The sequence below is a fragment of the Panthera tigris genome, chromosome A3 (assembly GCF_018350195.1).
Source record: "Panthera tigris isolate Pti1 chromosome A3, P.tigris_Pti1_mat1.1, whole genome shotgun sequence".
Lineage (NCBI taxonomy): Eukaryota > Metazoa > Chordata > Mammalia > Carnivora > Felidae > Panthera > Panthera tigris.
The window spans coordinates 62,996,720-63,015,538 of NC_056662.1; the positions used below are offsets into that span (position 1 = coordinate 62,996,720).

Here is an 18,819-nt window from a genome sequence, read left to right on the forward strand (position 1 = left end):
TGAATATGAAAATTGGTTTAAGCATAAAACAATATTTATACTAGGAAAATAGTCTTCTGTGGGTTTTTAGCAACACAAAGTTTTTAAAAACTGGTATGGGATGAGGAAGAGTTGTATTACACTCAATAGTGAGAAAATCAACTTGGATAATATGTGAGGGAGACATATTTTTAGAAAACGAAGGAATAGTACACTTCAACTGCAGATCTATCCTGGGGTTCTGAGAGTTTTGCTCTCACGTATATGCTGAGACCAGGGCTTGGCTCCTTGAGATCCATTCCTAATACAGATTTTATCTGTTCATAGCAAGGGCAATTCAGAAATATATCATCAGGTCATTTATTCAAATGACCTGGTGAAACATTAACATTTAAAACATTATTTATGAATCTCAGAACCAGAAAAAATGAGTCGTTTTTTTGCACTTCAAAATTTCTAGACCAGTTCCCTTGCTGGAGTGCAGTGCTTCTCCCTGGGATTAATCTTCCCAAAGGAAAGCTAATATTATGGGAAACACTGATTCCAGATGTACTTAATGTAGGTGATTACAAATTCATATTTATATCTTTTCTCTTCTTGGACCAAAAAAAAAATATTTTACAAATGTATCCAAGGTCATAATACTTTGCCTGGTTAAATATGCCAAAGGATTTTTGGCTTAAAAGATATTTTGGATCTAGGATTTAGATTTAGATTTTAGATTTTAGGATGATGATAAGTAATAATTGTAATGTAAATCTAACTTATAATTGTAGCACTGGTAATGAAGTTTCTCAAACCTAAGAAACTATCATGGTACCAATTGAATCAAATTGTGATAGTTCTGTAAACCTAGGAGTGGGGTAAAATTTTGAGCTGGAAGATTAAAACAATGTGTTATCTATTGGGCACAGCTAAAATAATACTACTTCTCTGTGTTCCGATGGTGCTATTATACTGTCCATAGTGCTATTAAAAATAACAGTAATTTGTTCCTCACAACGTACTCATGAAGAACAATGGTTTGTTATTATCAGTGTCCTGCTTTTTCTAGATTGGATAATCTGAGACACGGAAAGGATATGTTATATAAAAAGACTGAATAACACACTGGGCCTCCAACCCTGACCTCTGTCTCCCACTAAGTTTCTTCCATGAGCTATATAACCAGTTATGGAATTTGTCTTAGAATTCAAAAATTTGTATGTGATGACATCATTAGATGGTAACGTGAATATGTATACAGGATGACGTAATGAATTATCCTGAATGCTCATGGGTTATATGCCATTTATGCTTTCTTTTCTAGAATAAAGATGGCAGAGCTTACTGAGACAGAAGGACCAGTAGATTGGAAAGAACGATGTGTGGCTCTGGAGTCCCAGCTCATGAAATTTAGAGTTCAAGCAAGCAAGATAAGAGAGCTTTTAGCTGAGAAGGTATGGTTTTCTCTCTAACCTTTGTTACTAAACATCACCTGTTTGGGGCATATTTCATTTACATTAAATAATTGCAGTACTTTTGGGGGGTAAACATTTTTAAAATAAAGAACATATTTAATTTTTTGTCAGGGCTTTAAAGCTATTTTTGAAATATTCTTTTGCCAATTTTTAGAGGGAATGGAACATTAAGCCAAAAAACATTTCTTTGCAGAACTAGTGGAATATGTAAGAGTTGTGTTTATTTGATGAATGTGGAGTTCATTCAGTCCATATAGAAAAGCTATAATTTATTTGATTTTACTAGAGGAGTGTGACAGCATTTTAATTTACTAAATGTTTAAGAAAATCATGTTTAAAGTGGTTATAGAAGAATGTTCCCTATGAATAGTAACACATGTTTATAGTGTATTTGAAAGTATGCACCCATTTAAGAATTTGTATTGACTTAACCCTATATTGCTAAACTATTGCCTGGGCTGGAATTGAGTTTAATATAATTACATGCTTCTCTTAATAGTTCTAGTCATGTAATTAAAATTTCATCTATGTCACAGGAATTTTTTTTGCATATATGTATATAAAACCATGGATTAATTCATTCATTTGTTCGTTCATTCAACAAATATTCACTGAGGGCTCATTTTGTGCCAGGCAGTCTTCTGAATGCTAAAATTACATCTGTGAACAAGAAAACTCATATTCCTGTTTGCAGGGAATCTGGATTCTACACCTGTAGTGTCCAATATAGCAACCACTAGCCATAAATAACCACTGAGCACTTGAAATGAGGCTAGGACAAATTGAGGTGTGTTGGAAATGTAAAATACACCTGGATTTCAAAGATTTAGTATGAAAAAAAGAATGTGAAATGTCTTAGCAATAATTTTTATATTGGTTACATGCTGAAATAACATTTTGTATATTAGATTAAATAGAAAATATTAAAATTAATGACATCTATTTCTTTTTACTTTTATATTTATTTCTTTTTTTAAGAATTATTTACATTTTGGGGTGCCTGGGTGGCTCACTCGGTTAAGCATTCAGCTTTGGCTCAGGTCATGATCTCGTGGTTTGTGAGTTCGAGCGCCTCGTCAGGCTCTGTGCTGACGGCTCAGAGCCGGGACCTGCTTCGGATTCTGTGTCTCCCTCTCTCTCTGTCCCTCCCCTGCTCACACTCTGTCTCTCTCTGTCTCAAAAATAAATAAACACTAAAAAAATTTTTAAAAAGAATTGTTTATTTATTTGTAACATATACAAAAATTTAATTCCAGTGCAGTTGAATAATTTCTAGTGTACAATATAGTAATCCAACGGTTCCATACCTTACTCAGTGCCCACCGAGACAAGTACACTCCTAATCCTCTTCACCTATTTTATTCACTCCCCCACCCACTTCCTCTCTGTTTGTTCTCTATAGTTAGGAGTCTGTGTGTGTGTGTGTGTGTGTGTGTGTGTCTTTTTTTCTTTGTTCATTTGTTTTGCTTTTTAAATTCCATATATGAGTGAAATCATATGGTATTTGTTTTTCTCTGACTGGCTAATTTCACTTAGCATAATATTTTCCAGATCCATCCATGTTGTTGCAAATGGCAAGATTTCAATCCTTTTTATGGCTGAATAATATTTCATTGTATATGCATACGACGTCTTTTATATCCATTCATCTATTGATGGACACTTGGGCTGCTTCCATAGTTTGGCTTTTGTAAATAATGCTGCAATAAACATAGGGATGCATATATCATTTTGAATTCGTGTTTTCATATTCTGTAAGGTAAATACCCAGTAGTGAGATTATTGGGACATAGGATAGTCCTATTTTTAATTTTTTGAGGACTCTCCATACTGTTTTCCACAGTGGCTGCACCAGTTTGCATTTCCATCAACAGTGCACAAGGATTCCTTTTTCTCCACATCCTTGCCAATGCTTGTTGTTTCATATGGTTTTGGTTTTAGCCATTCTGATATGATGACTCACATTATATTTCTATTTGACAGTGCTGTCTAGATGGTTAGATAAATGATATCACTGGTCATCCATAACTAATCAGAAGAACTTACAGGTGGTTTCTTAAACACTTGTCTGCATTATCCTTCGAGACTGGTAAATGCATCACATCTTCAAAAAAGATCTTGAGGCACCTGGATAGATCAGTTGGTTAAGTGGTTAAGATCAGCCTTGATTTCGGCTCAGGTCATGATCTCACCTTTGTGAGATAGAGCCCCAAGTCAGGCTCCAGGCTGGGCATGGAGCCTGCTTAAGATTCTCTCGCTTGCTTGCCCTCTGCCCCTCCCCTACTCATGCATACTCTCACCCTCTCTCAAAGAAACACAAAAAAAACCAAAACCAAAACAAACAAACAAAAACCTTAAAAAAAGATGTTAAATCTTCCTTCCATCGCTGGCTGAGAATCTCTCTCTCTTTTTTTTTTAAAGATTTTATTTTTATAAGTAATCCCTGAGCCCAATGTGGAGCTTGAACTCACGACTCCGAGATCAAGAGTTGCATGCTCCACCATCTGAGCCAGCCAGGCGCCCACTGAGAATCTCTTAGCACAGAAGTTTTTTGGTATTTTGTTTTTGGCACAGAAGTATTCTAATAAAATTCAGGAAAACATCATTCAGTTTAAACTTTCATATATATATCATCTTAAATTTTTGTGCTTCAACATCTTTTAGGTGGAAAGATTAAAATTATTCTATTCACTTTGGGTCAAAGGACGACCCAGTAATGCTTTGTGGAGTAAATCTCCAGTATCAATTTGCTTTATTTACCACTATTAGAATAAAAATTATAATCTGATAAAAAATTCCAGTTTGAATATCTCCCAAGTTAGGGAAGCTTATTCTAACTCAAAGTTAGTGACTCATGCTTAGTCTTTTGTTCCTCTCTCTATGAAAATCATTTCCAAGACTGTGCTGATTTATTTTGTATTTTCAGCAATCCCAGCCACTCCATACGGTGATTTTGTTAAGATCACCAATTATATCCTTGCTGCTAAACCTCATGGACACTTTCCAGGTGTTGTCTTATTGGCCTGTTAGCAATTAGCACACTGTTGACCACAGCCTCCTTCAAGTTTTCTTGATTCCCTTGACTTCTGTATTCTCTGGGTTTCTTTGTAAACTAAACAGGAGTTATGTTTATTTGGGTTTTAATGAATTGACCTTTAAGTTCTAATTTTATGGCAACATTTGTCCTTTAGAAGGCATGTTGCAACAAATTTCTTTATGAGTGCCGTTTTTCAAATTTTAAAAGTGTCATGTTTTCTGTAAGTACATTTACATATAGACTTTTGGTTGTTAGTTTATGTTATTAGGGTTTATTTTTTCTTTGTCAGTGAATGAATATTGAGAGGAATATTATTTCAAAATTGCTCTTGTAGTCATGGTTTCTTTCTCTCCTCTTCTTCCTTCTTCGTCTCCTGTATTTTTTATCTGTGACTTAGATCCCATGACAGATCTAGGAGATGGAATTATTCAGATGTGTTTTATACAGTGGAAAGTGGACAAGTATGCCAAGTTACTCATGGTTTCCCAGTAAATATATTCAACACTAAAATGGGAATGTTTTTCACGATATTTTCGGTTCTATTCCATTACAAAATATTTTTCTCTGGATTAAAAATTATTTTTGGTACCCCACCTATGTTCTAATAAAAATACCAAATATTTATTGATGTATTATGTGCTAAGCACTTTATAAGTATAATTTATTTAATTCTTATAACAAGCTGTGAAGTAAGACATTTTATTGTTCCCATTTTACAGATTGGGAAACTGGTGCTTACCATGTCCTAGGCAATCTTTATACACACATTGTTAGTGCCATATATATATATATATATATATACACACATACATATATATATGTAGTTAATATATACATCTATTTATATGTTATAAATTATATATATAGATATATATTAGATATTTATGTAATATATAAGGTGCTTTATATATATTAACTTTTTTAATTCTTATAACAATCCTATGAGGTAAGTACTAATATTATCCTTTTTTTATCCAAGAGGAAACTTAGGTGCATAGAAGTTACTTAACTTGCCCGAGTTTGTGCTGAAAAGTGAGTGATGGAGACAACTGACACTGAGTATTCTGCAATTAGTGGCTGAATGTTTAGCCACTGCCCTATATGGCCTCTCTAATCTGGCTTTATCACCATTCTGATATACTTAGCCACTCATCTATTCTGTCTTCTCCTCAACCATGCAACATTTAAATCCACCTCTGCTTGAGAGCAGGTATCTGTGTGTGTTAGGATGTGTGTATGTGTGTAGTAATAACAATTTACATAGCACTACATATTTTTAAAGCAAACCCTATTGCATTGCTTCCACATGCCAACTTGAGTCAAATGTTGCATTCCAGAGGCCAGTCTGGTCCCATCCATAACCTTTGGTTTTGTGTTTGGACCAGTCTGCCCCAAGGCTTCTCCCGAATAGTTCTCCAGACCTTCCCCTCAAATGGATGCAGGCCCAAGACTGAAGATTCTTGAGAGAATACTAATTTGATTCTTCAGCTTTTTGCCAGGAATTCTGGCCAACTTTTCTTTCCTGCAATAGTTCTGGTTCTTAGCTATACGCAGCTTATGCTAGGTGCCAACTATGGTTCTTAAGGTTTCACCACAACCATTAGCTAGTTTAAACCCCACGGTAACTTTTGGCACCTGGGTGGCTCAGTTGGCTAAGTGTCCAACTCTCGATTTCAGCTCCAGTCATGATCTCACAGCTCGTGAGTTCGAGCCCCACATCAGGCTTTGCACTGACAATGTGTAGCCTGCTTGGGATTCTCTGTCTCCCTCTCTGTCTCTCTCCTGCTCCCTCCCTCTCTCAAAACTAAATAAGTAAACATTTAAAAAAACAAAACCCACACTAACCCTATAAGGTAACTATTATTATCCCCAATCTCAAGATGTTAACATTAAGAATTTTTGAGGTGTGCCTGGGTGGCTCAGTCAGTTAAGCATCCGACTCTTGATTTCAGCTCAGGTCATGATCTCATGGTTCGTGGGACTGAGCCCTGGGTTGGGCTCTGTGCTGACAGCGTGGAGCCTGCTTGAGATTCTCTCTCTCCTCCTGACTCTCCCCCACTCATGTGCACTCTCTTATTCTCTCTCTCAAAATAAATAAATAAAAATTTTAAAAAAAGATTGAGAATATTTGAGTAATATGCCCAATATTGTAGAGCTGACAAATAGCAGAGTGGGCATTAAACTTTAGATCTTACATACTTTTTGTGATGCAGCTTGTAGAGTGACTGGAACATAGAAGTAACTCATTATTTTCCTATATCTTTTTTTTTTAATGTTTATTTATTTTTGAGAGGGAGAGAGAGCACAAGTGGGAGAAGGGCAGAGAGAGAAGGATACACAGAATGTGAAACAGGCTCCAGGGTCTGAGCTGTCAGTACGGACCCTGACGTGGGGTTCGAACTCATGAACCGTGAGATCACTACCTGAGCCGAAGTCGGATGCCCAACTGACTGAACCACCCAGGTGCCCCATTTTCCTACAACTTTCTTTAATTTTTTTTTAATGTTTATTTATTTTTGAAGGAGAGAGAGACAGAGTGTGAGTGGGGGAGGGGCAGAGACAGAGGAAGTCACAGAATCCAAAGGAGGTTCCAGGCTCTGAGCTGTCAGCACAGAGCCCAACACGGGGCTTGAACTCATGGACTGTGAGATCATGACCTGAGCCGAATTTGGATGCTTAACCGACTGAGCCACCCAGGCGCCCCTCCTACATCTTTCTTAAGGGACACACTGGCTAAGTGTACAAGGAGGTGACTTAATAAATGTAATTACTGATTAATAGGAGACATCTCTGTCAATTTTTTTAAGGAAAATTTATGAGATGATCTCAAAGTGTTTTTATAGTTAAAGATGGATTTCAATTATATATACTTCATGTTTTTTGGAGATGGAGTAGAAGAATACATGAGATTTTTTTTTTAAAAGAACTATTTTTGCACCATTTTTTTTTTCCATCACAATTTCCAAGTAACTTTGAATATTGAAGCTTGTAAAGAAAAAGGCCTTATTGAAGTCTTGGGCAAATACTGCTATAAGTGGGAGAGGTCTTTAGAGGAATTTGAGGAATGGTGTTGGAAATATCTCTAGTATGCCAAATATAAACTCTTCAGGGAAGCTGAGATTTAAGTAGGTTTCCTACTTTACAAGTATTACTGGTTAGTGTTCTGAGTTACGGAGGGAAAAGAGAAAGTTTCTTTTTACGTTGAAGTGAATGCTGTTTCCAATGGGTTAGGTTTTCAGTAAAAAAAAAAAAAAAAAAAAAGGATGAAAATATGAAGAATTTTCCCTTTAGGCATCTTAGGCATCAGCATGGCCCACATAAACTAGTGCTGCTGTTACCTGATAGAGCATCACTGTCTGGGATTCCCTGCCATGACTGCCACTTGACCTTCCTTTTGTGTATATGATTCCTATGAGGTGGGCTATGATTCTCTCAAAGGACTGAGGAATCCCTGGACAGCATAGTATTTGCCTTCATATAATGGCCCAGTACAACATCATGACCATCCTATTTAAATTACACATCCCCTCAGTCACTCTGTTGCCTCACCTAATATTTCTCACTACCTGACAGGAATTATACATATACTAACAATGAGATTTGCAGGCTAATTTAAATGTCATTTTGGGGGGGGAGGGGGGGAAACTGACCAAAGATATTATTTATTATAAGAAAATAAAGAAAAATGGTGATAGAGTCTTTCTAACAGTGATGGGTTCTGTTGGGGAAAATCGGGAAGAGATACTTGGTCAGGAATTGCTGTCCACATCGGTGAATGTGAAGGTCCTAAAATATTCTGCCTAAAGTGACCAATCTATTAAACAAGTGTATTTGTATACGGTGCTTAGAACACTGAGTATTAAGTGTGGTGGTGTTAGGATCCAACATCAGTGACATACTGTCTTTTGCCACTTGCTGCTAGGTTTACTCTGGCTACAGAGGGCACTTCTCTGGTATTAAGTCCAAATACTAGGTTTAGAATTTGCTACTGCATTTATTATTAAATAAGTAGCCTGTTTGTAAAAACTCCTATTTTTGTCCAAAGCCTGATATAGGGCAGCAGATTATTTCGTTTCTTTTCACTAAAAGTGGTGTGGATTGGTTGTGGAATGGACCCAAGGCTTACCTTATACTCTACGTTGTGAAAGTAAAAACTTACTTGAATATTTCCCGCATTGCTTTTGTTTTTTGTATTTTGCTAAGTTATTTTCCAGCCTGAATGATTATAAAAACAGTCACCCCAAATCAAAGTATTGCCTTTCCTACTACCCTTATGTTTGAACTCATTTTAAAGTGTTGTAAACGTTGTTGGATGTACTTAATGTATATTTACTCTATGCAGTGTGAAGTGCTCAGTATTTATGATCTGTTATATAGACTGTGGAAACAGAGGGTTTTTTCCTTTTGTCAAAGCTTATCTTTGGTTGTAAATAATTTTTTTGGACAGAGTTGACACTTTCATCTGTTCATTCATTTGCTCAACATACATTTATTGAATTTCTGTTACATGGTATTCATTACTCCGGCCTTAATCATTGCTATGTAAGTAAAGAATACACACAAAATCGGGGGGGGGGGGAGACTTCTTGGCTTACTTACTATCTAGTGGTAGAATTATGTGAGAATCTCAAATTCCAAATTTAGCCTCTCTTGGCTATACCTCTGTCTCTGTGCTTCGTTCTGTGGTATATTCCTTGAGAACATGCAACTTAAAATTGTTTCTGCTATGAATGTTAGTGTGACTTTAAGTTACCAATAAAAGATGCCTAGGTTAAAAGAATAACATACAGAGGTGGGGGCTGCCTGGGAGGCTCAGTTGGTTGAGCGTTCAACTCTTGGTTTCCGCTCAGGTCATGATCCCAGGGTCATGGGATCGAGCTCCACATTGGGCTCTGTGCTGACCATGGAGCCTGCTTAGGATTCTGTCTTTCTTTCCCTTTGTCCCTTTCCCCCATTTGTGCTCTTGCTCTCTCTCTAAAAATAAATTAAAAAAAAAAAAGCATGGCATAAAGGGGATAGAAATAAAGACAAATGCTTTCCAACTAAGAATTCTGTGGTTTTATGTATTGGGGACTTATTTTCATATGGTTCTGTATAAGGATATGCTGTGTGGAATTTCTAAATACCAAAGAAGCTGTGGTTCAACTCAAAGAGCACTAGGGAATCAGAACATGAAGGAAGACTCAAATCCCAACCATGTCACTGGCTGGGAGCATAGGCTAATACAAGGCATAGTCATTCTGAACATCAACGTCCTAATCTTCAGGATGAGCATAGCAATTTCTGTCTTATGGTGTGGCTGTGAAATGATGTAGTGGGAAGTTTCTGGTTCCTAAGCACTAACTAAAAAATTTTTTAAAGTTCTCTTCTATTCCCCAAATTATTTCTCTTTCCTCTGAGATTATTTCCCACTTTTATGTTTGTTATTTTTTTTCAGGTTGTAAACTTTTCTCAAATTTCTGATGGTTTTTGGTGATCCATTCATATTTAAAAATGGGACATCTGAAAAGTTGACCAGGAATTGTGTGTAAATAGTCAGTGCTGGTCAACTGTCAACCTTTGTTTTAGAGTGAGGGGGTGGGAGACTGCCTATTACACCCTGAACCCATAAATGCCACAGTTGTTGGATTGGTGCCCTCCAAACAATTTTTTCAGTTTTGTAAGAGAAGAACAATTCCCATTTTCAATAGGAAGTAAATGCTTAGCTGCTGGACATTTGGCACATGGGGATAAGTGAGAAGATTCCAAGGAGTTAGTTGACTCTAAGGTTACATAGTTTCATTAATACCCCCTATTTTTACCCCATCCCCATCACTCCTGATCTAGGTCTTTGCTGGATTCTGTGGGGAAATTAGCTCCCCGGGGAAACCCAGGACCCTCCAGTCCTAATTCTAGACTATGGTTTCTGCTTCATCAAAAAACAAGGGGATTAAATGAACATATGCACATTTAATGGTGAGCTTGTCCTTGCACTCCCAACCTTCCTGTCTTCCGTAATTCCTAAAATGCCGGCACAAACATTTATCCTATGCGGGGAGATTAAAAGCCTCTGGAAATCTTATCAGCCCAGGAGGAAAGAGGAAATAATGCTGACAATCAGTGGTTCCCCAACAGAAAGCCCAGCCAGATCATCTAATGTTAAAGTTCATAGTCAATAAGCCCCATATATGTGCTAAAACATCAAGGCAGCTTTTTAGTCCCTTAACCTAAAATGTAAGCAGGCAGCTCATGAATGACCAGACATCTAAGGAAAGCCTCTAACATGAAAGAGAACAATCAGAAAACAGAACAAAACACATTGTTTATGCAGGGAAAAGGAAATAAAACAGAACAAACAAAATCCTATCACTTAATATTCCCAAAGAGAAAAGATACTGCACCCCTGAAACAAGGAATATTCAAGGAATAAATAAGAACTCTTGCAAATTAAAAACATGGTAGAAGAAACAGTAAACTTAATAGGTAGGTTGGAATATAAACTTAAGGTAAATACCTGGGAAGTAGAGCAAAAAATGTTAAAAAGATGGAAAACAAGAGAGAAAAGATTAGAAATTTAGAGAACTAGTGCAGCATGTCCAAGACCTGAATGATAGGAAGTCTCTGGAGTGGACAAAATCAATGAAATGAGGCATGAAAATTTTCCAGAATTGAAGGACACAAGATCTTAGATTGAAAGGTCTACCAAGTACCTAGCACAACAGATAAAAATAGTTTCTCCCAAAGACACATCATCATGAGAGTTTACTAGAGACCAAAGAAAAGATTCTGCAAGCTTCCAGGTGGGGGGAAAACAGGTTATATGTGAACAATCAGGAATTAGAATGGGATTTTTAAGACATGCAAGTTCTCACATAACCTTCTTGAAGAATCACCAGAAGGATGTGCTCCATTAAAAGGAGAAAGCAAACCAAGAGAAGAAGCCATAGAATTCAGGAAACAGGAGCCCCAGTGTGGGGAAAAGTGGAGGGACCTTCCAAAGAAGACAGCTGTGTCTTGGCAAGAGGGGTATCAGTCCAGATGAGTGCAGGTCAGAGACTCTGGAAGCAGCTTAAAGAAGATGAAATTGGTAGAAAATCAGGCATGAATGAACATCTTGAGAGATGATTTAATTTGGGATTTAGTTCAATAATTAAATTTAATAATTAAATTAAATGATTAAGTTCATAGAAAGCTAGATAAATAAAAGAACAAGACACTTAACTCTAGGGGGAAAAGTTATATAGCATAGGAAAAAGTAACTATGGTTTATTACGTGGTTCATCTCTGGGTATCATCCACAGTCACAGTAACACTAATACTGAATAGTGAATTAACCAAAGGTAAGATGTAAATGTATTGGAAGAATGGGAGTGTATCTGTGTTGATGGTGAGGAGATCAACGAGCCAAATCCTCATTCTCCTTAAGGGAGTAAGTAGAAAATCACTAAACTAAAAAAAGTCAGCAAAAAAGAAGCTTGTTGTTTAGATCATGAAAGTAAATATAAAGAGAATTGCCAAAAGAGTGTAATTATTTTTATTAGCAAATCTTATGGAACTAGTCGGTACTTTGTGTGTATTTATGGCTTTGATAAACATAGAAACAAAAGAAAAATTAAATCAAATTGTGAAGTAAATGGACTTGTACAGTCTTTTGAGGGGAAATCTTCGTAATAGAATGTTTCCATGAAATCACTATCTAAACAAAATAATTTATTTTGAGTTTTCAGGGTATATCAAAAAGAATCAAACTTTCTGGGTTATATATTTTGAGGTTAGATTCATTCAGGATCAGGATTATTACATGTCCTTGATGAATTATCCCATTTATAATTGTTGACATTTTATTGCTGATACAACTTTTGGCATTAAGATCTCTTGTCTGATTTTGATATTGCTTGTAGGTAATACTTGCTTGAAATATTTTTCTGTTCCTTTACTTTCAACCTTTTAATGTCATTTTTTCAGTATGCCCCTTTATATATTATATAGCTAGATTTATTTCTTTATCCAGATAGTGAGATAATCTCTTTAAATATATCTGAAATAATAATAAATGCATTCTGTTTCTACACATCATGATGCTGAAGTTTTCTTTATCTCCTCCCCTTCCATACCTTTTTTCCCCTTCTGATGCTTTGCACGCTATAGATTGAATTTCTGTAAGCGGTTATCCTTAACTCTTTAAAAAGAAAGGCCAGTACACATACTTTATATTGCAATAATAGAACTCGAAACTGAATGTGGTAAGGGAATAAGGAAACTTTAGGGAGTTGGTGGTAATTACAAAAAAATAATTTCTATATAGGGTAGCATTGTGGTGGGGGGTTTGTTGATTAATAAATTTGGGGAATAGAAGAGAACTTTAAAAAATTTTTTAGTTAGTGCTTAGGAACCAGAAACTTCCCACTACATCATTTCACAGCCACACCATAAGACAGAAATTGCTATGCTCATCCTGAAGATTAGGACGTTGATGTTCAGAATGACTATGCCTTGTATTAGCCTATGCTCCCAGCCAGTGACATGGGAAATGTTGTTGAGAAGGATGGGAAACCCGTAGCTGTGGGAGCGGAGCGTCAAAAATAGCAAGTACGCAACTGTTAGGATGGCCAGCACCGAGTCTTCTTTAGAGAATAGGCTTTAGAAACTGGGCATTTTCTAAAACAGAAACACCTCCTTCAATTTAAACTTTGAATTAAGCGCTTGAAATTTGGGTAATTATTCAGCTTTGACGGATCCTAGGAGTTGCTAAATGTTGTATAAAACCATTAGAAGCCATATAATGGAAAAATGTCAGGCAATCAGAAAGACTTCAATTGTCTCATCTTGTCTTAGAACTAGTAGTGTTTCCATCATTATCACAAAACCACCTCCTTGGAAAGCCTGAGGATGTGTGGGAATGGGCTGCAACAGGGTTTGCTGAATTCACATTTTGAGTAGGATGATTAATAAAACTGAAGGAGATCTTGCACTGTGGAGAATAATTCAGCTCCCAATGACTTAGTCTGCCATGGCTTTGCAACAGCAGCAGGCTTTTTAAAATTCATAATATAGGCATGTTTTCATAAAACAAAAAAATACAGTTTTCAAATCTAGACCCAAAATGGCACTGTGTCATTTCCACTGCATTCTGTGGGTCATGGCAAGTCACAAAGCATCCCAGAGTCCAAAGGAGGGACAATGGACCTCACTTCTCAATAGGGAAAGTGGCATGTGCATATAGGGAGGAAGGAACTGATGGTGGCCATCTTTGGTAGCTATCTAAGCCTGACTAGTTACTTTATTCATTCAGACTCTTGCATTCCTGCTTATGTCCTTGCTCCCTCCCCTACACTGCAGCTGACCTCACAAAGGTCATGAATGACCTAATTAGCATATGTTTGCTTATATTATTTATCTTACAACATATTACTTACATGTATCTTTCAATATGTTACTTATATTTAATTTTTTTTGAGAGAGAAAAAGAGGGAGGGGGGCAAAGGGAGAGGCAGAGAAAGAATGTCAAGCAGGCTCCATGCTCAGCGAGGAGCCCGACATGGGGCTCATCCCATGACCCTAGGATCATGACCTGAGCCAAAATCAAGAGTCAGATGCTCAACCAATCCGCTGAGCCACCCAGATGCCCCTAGTGTTTTTTACTAGAGAAGTTTTCAAACATACAAAATAAGCAGAATATTATAATGAAATCATTACCCAGCTTTAATGATTATTAACTCAATATCAGTCCTGTTTCATCATACCCGGACTCACTTCTCCTTTCTTATTTTATATTGAAGCAAATGCCAAATATATTATTTGGCAAATGCCAAATATAAAATAAAATATATTTTGAATATTTTATATTCAAAAATAGAATGTATGGTATCTATTTATATATACATGGAAATATCCATTTGTACATTTAGATAATTCTGTTTTTGGACATTTGTGGGTTTTATTTTTACCATTCAAATTATAACACTGCAATCACTACCATATGTTTTTAATTGATGAAATACTAACAGATTTTTGACATCACTTTAACCTGTTTTCTTATTTTTATCCTCACAACTTCCTGTAAGGTAAGTAGAGCAGGTTATATTATCCTTATTTTATCAACAAGAATTTTAGAGCACAATGTCAAACTGTTGAATAGTAGAGTGAGAATTAGAACCCAGGGGGTGCCTGGCTGGCTGAATCAATACTGCACATGACTCTGGATCTCAGGGTTGTAAGTTCGAGCCCCACGCTGAGTGTAAAGATTACTTAAAAATAAAATCTTAAAAGAATTAGAACCCAGATCTCTTGAATCTAGTTTGTTCACTTAACTTGCTAACTTATTCATAAAAGTAATACATGTGTATGATAGAAATATACTGCTATATAAATAACCCTTGAACACCCATTAAGTATTAGATACATGCTGGACACTTTCCTGTTAAGTATTGTGAGATAAAGGTTACCGCTTTTACAGATGAGGAATGGAGGCTCAGAGAAGTTGATGACTTACCCATCATTACATAGCTCATGCTTCTAATTTAGGTCTTCTTGCCTCCAACTTCAGTGTTCTTTCCACTTTTCCCTACATTAATATTTCAGGGGCTGCCCTTTTTTTTTCCAAGTTATTTTATTTATTTTTTGAGAGAGAGCAGGGGACGGGCAGAGAGAGAGAGGGAGAGAGAGAATCCCAAGCAGGTTCTGCACTCTCAGCACAGAGCCCAACGTGGAGCTCAAACCCATGAACCGTGAGATTATGACCTGAGCTGAAATCAAGAGTCTGGTGCTTAACTGAATTAAGCAACTTAAGTTGGTGGCTTAACCAAGCCACCCTGTTGCTCCAAGGGCTACCTTATTTATTTATTTATTTATTTATTTATTTATTTATTGAGAGAGAGAGAGAGAGAGAGAGAGAGAGAGAGAGAGAGAGCATGAATGGGAAGGGGCACAGAGAGACAGAGACACAGAATCTGAAGCAGGCTCCAGTCTCTGAGCTGTCAGCACAGAGCCCAACATGGGGCTTGAACCCACAAGCCTTGAGATCGTGACCTGAGCCAAAGTCAGTCGCTTAACCAACTGAGCTACCCAGGCACCCCAAGGGCTACCTTTTTTTTTTTTAATTAAAAAAACCCCAAAATGACTCTTTGAATAGGTGCTTTTAATTAACTTGTATTCAAAGTCATACACATATAATTTTCATTTCCAGCACATTTAGCCTCTTCATTTATAACCTTACATCCCAAGTCTTGTAAAATAGTGTGTGTGTTGTGTGATGCCTTTTATAGTGGAAAGTATAAAAATCTTTTTTTTTTGGTAAGGTTATTTATTGCTTGCTACTGAGCTTTTAGAGTTTTACTGTATGGCTGGTATGTGCAACATGTTATGGAGGATATAAAGGGTCCTCACACGTGAAGTCTGTCTTTAAGCAACTTTAGTTGGGAAAATAGTACAAGGTAGAGAGTCAATGCCATAGGAGCAGAAGAAAAGCTATTTGGCAGCAGTAACCACACTATCCTTCATATATGCATAGTGCTTTACAGATGTAATTTTATTTAATAATCTATAATATACTGAATACCTACTGTGTATAAAGACCTGTATTAGGGTATGTAACAGTGAGGCAAAGAGAGAAGGCTTCTGCCCTGTTAACACTAGAAACCCAACTTCAGAAAGAGAAATTTGACCAGATATCTCTATAGTCCTTGCCTTAATTTGCTTTGCTATAACAAAATACTACAGACTATATAGCTTATTAACAACAGACATTTATCCTAGTTCTGGAGGCTGGAGATCTGAGGTCAGGGGTATAGCTAGGTCAGGTGAGGGCTCTCTTCCCTCAGAGGTTGCAGACTTCTCATTGTATCCTCACATGGTGGAAATGGCTAGGGAGCATTCTGGGATCTCTCTGATAAGGATAAGGGCACTAATCCCATTCACGAGGGTCCCACCTTTGTGACTTCATCACCTCTCAAAGACCTCACCTCCTAACACCACCACAGTGGGTGTTAGGATTCCAACATGTGAATTCTGGGGGGAGACACAAACATTCAGATCATAGTATTCCATACTTGGCCCCTCAGATTCATGTCCTTCTCTCAAACAAAATACATTCATTCCCTCCCGACAGCCCTAAAAGTCTTAATAGCTCTTCCAGCATCCACTTACAAGTCTATAAAGTGCAAAGTCTCATGTAAATCATGTATGGGTAAGACTCAAGGTATGATTTATTCTGAGGAAATCCCTTCCAGCTGTGAACGTGTGAAACCAAACGAGTTATGTGTTTCTGAAATACAATGGTGGGACAGACATAAGATAGGTATTTTCATTCCAAGAAGAAGAAATAGGAGAGAAAGAAGGGACAGCAGGTTCCAAGCAAGTTTAAAACCCCACAAGGCAACTAACATTAAATCCTAAGGCTTGAGAATAATCTTTAGATGTTCAACCCTCTGGGATGGAGGTCCTAGCTTCTGGATCAGCTGGGGGTGAGGGGTCTCACCTTCTAGACCCTGAGGGGCATTTGCAGCCCAGTGGCTTTGCAGGGCAGCTCTCATGGGTTGCAGTTGCACACTGATGGTTCTACCAGTCTGGGGTCCAAGGGGTGGCCCCACCCCCATGGCCTTGATTGGGAATTGCCCTGGTTGGGGTTCTCTGGTGGCCTTGCCCTTGAAGTGGCCCTGTGCTTGGGTTGTATGCTTGCAGCTCTGGGCAGTTTCATCTTTCCAAATCTAGGTGGAGGTAGCCATGCTCCCAGTGGCTCTGCTCGGCAGGTGTCAGCCCCCCATGGCTTTGGGAAACATCACTTTGGTTTGGTTGGAAGTTGTGTGGCCTGCTGAAACCCAGGAAATGCCCCACTGCAAGTTTGTGAAATTGAAGGGGCGGCTCTGATGATTTCTGAATTGCATTTAGGGTCCTTCCCCCTTGCCTTGAAGAATTGCCCGATGTCATAGCCATAGCTCTAAGATCCCATCCTGTAAAATCCAAGTCCAACAGCGAGCCTCATTCCTTCCTCTTCAGTTCACATGGACTTTTCCTTCTTCAGTCGCTACCTAACTCTTTGGTTCAAACCCATACTGACCCCTTAATCAAAAGGTGGTTTGGTCACACCCTGTCCTCTCTTGAACAGACTTTCCCATTTCTTTCAATATGGAGATGCTGAAAAGTATCCAGATTTTTAGGTTCTATTTCCTCTTTGATCAACTATCTTTAAATCATTTCTCTTGTCGCATTTTACTATAAGCATTCAAGAAGAATTTGGCCACTCCTTCAACAGTTGGCTTAGAAATATTTCCTCAGTCAAATATCCAGTTTCATCACTCACAAGTTCTCTACCTTCCACAAAACCCCAAGACAAGAATCCAATTCAGCAAAGCCCTTTGATGCTTTATAGCAAGGATCACCTTTCCTCTTGTCTCCATTAACATGTTCTTTATTTCCATCTGAGACCTCATCAGAATGGCCTTTACCATCCATCATATTTCTACTAATACTCTGTTCACAACCACTCAGGGATTCTCTAAGAAGACTGAAGCTTTCTCTACAGCTTTCCTTTTTGCCTTCTGAGTTCTCACTGGAATTGCTTTAAATGCATTTTAAATGGTCTGTTCGTGGCAATGTAGGTTTTTGTACCGTGCACCTCAAAATTCTTTCAGCTTCTACCGATTACCCAATTCCAAACTCACTTCCACATTTTTAGTTATTTGTTAACAGCAGCACTCCACTCTCGGGACCAATTTCTGTCTTGGTCTGTTCATGCTGCTGTAACAAAATACGACAGACCGCATAGCTTATGAACAATAGAAATTTATTTCTCACAATTCTGGAGGCTGGAAGTCTGAGATCGGGGTGCCAGCAATGCCAGGTTAGGGCCCTCTTCTGGGTTTTAGACTTCTTGTATTTTCACCTGGCAGAAGAGGCTCGGGAGCTCTGTGGGATCTCCATTATAAAAGTACTAATCCCATTTGCTAGAGTCCCACCCTCACATTGGGCGTTAGGATTCCAAGGTGAATTTGGGGGGAACACAAACATTCAGACCATAGCAATCCTTTTAGGAAAGTATTCAGTCCTTTTTTTTTTTTTTTCTCTCAAGACTTCCATTTTTTTTTTTTTTAATTTTTAATGTTTATTTATTTTTGAGACAGAGAGAGACAGAGCATGAACAGGGGAGGGTCAGAGAGAGAGGGAGACACAGAATCGGAAGCAGGCTCCAGGCTCCGAGCTGTCAGCACAGAGCCCGACGCGGGGCTCGAACCCACGGACCGTGAAATCATGACCTGAGCTGAAGTCGGACGCCCAACTGACTGAGCCACCCAGGCACCCCAAGACTTCCATTTTTTAGAGCAGTTTAGGGTTCACAAAAAATTGGGTGGTGCAGAAATCTCCCATATA

General features: G+C 37.8%; 1 protein-coding gene across 1 annotated transcript in view; it reads left to right on the forward strand.

Moving 5' to 3' along the window:
• The first annotated feature begins 1,295 nt into the window (after nucleotides 1–1,295).
• The window catches only part of PLEKHH2 (pleckstrin homology, MyTH4 and FERM domain containing H2), a 106,942-nt gene continuing 89,418 nt past the window's right edge, over nucleotides 1,296–18,819 (forward strand). The window contains exon 1 of the mRNA XM_007097839.3: nucleotides 1,296–1,418. Coding sequence (XP_007097901.2) covers nucleotides 1,296–1,418 — 123 coding nt within the window. The remainder of the gene's footprint in view (nucleotides 1,419–18,819) is intronic.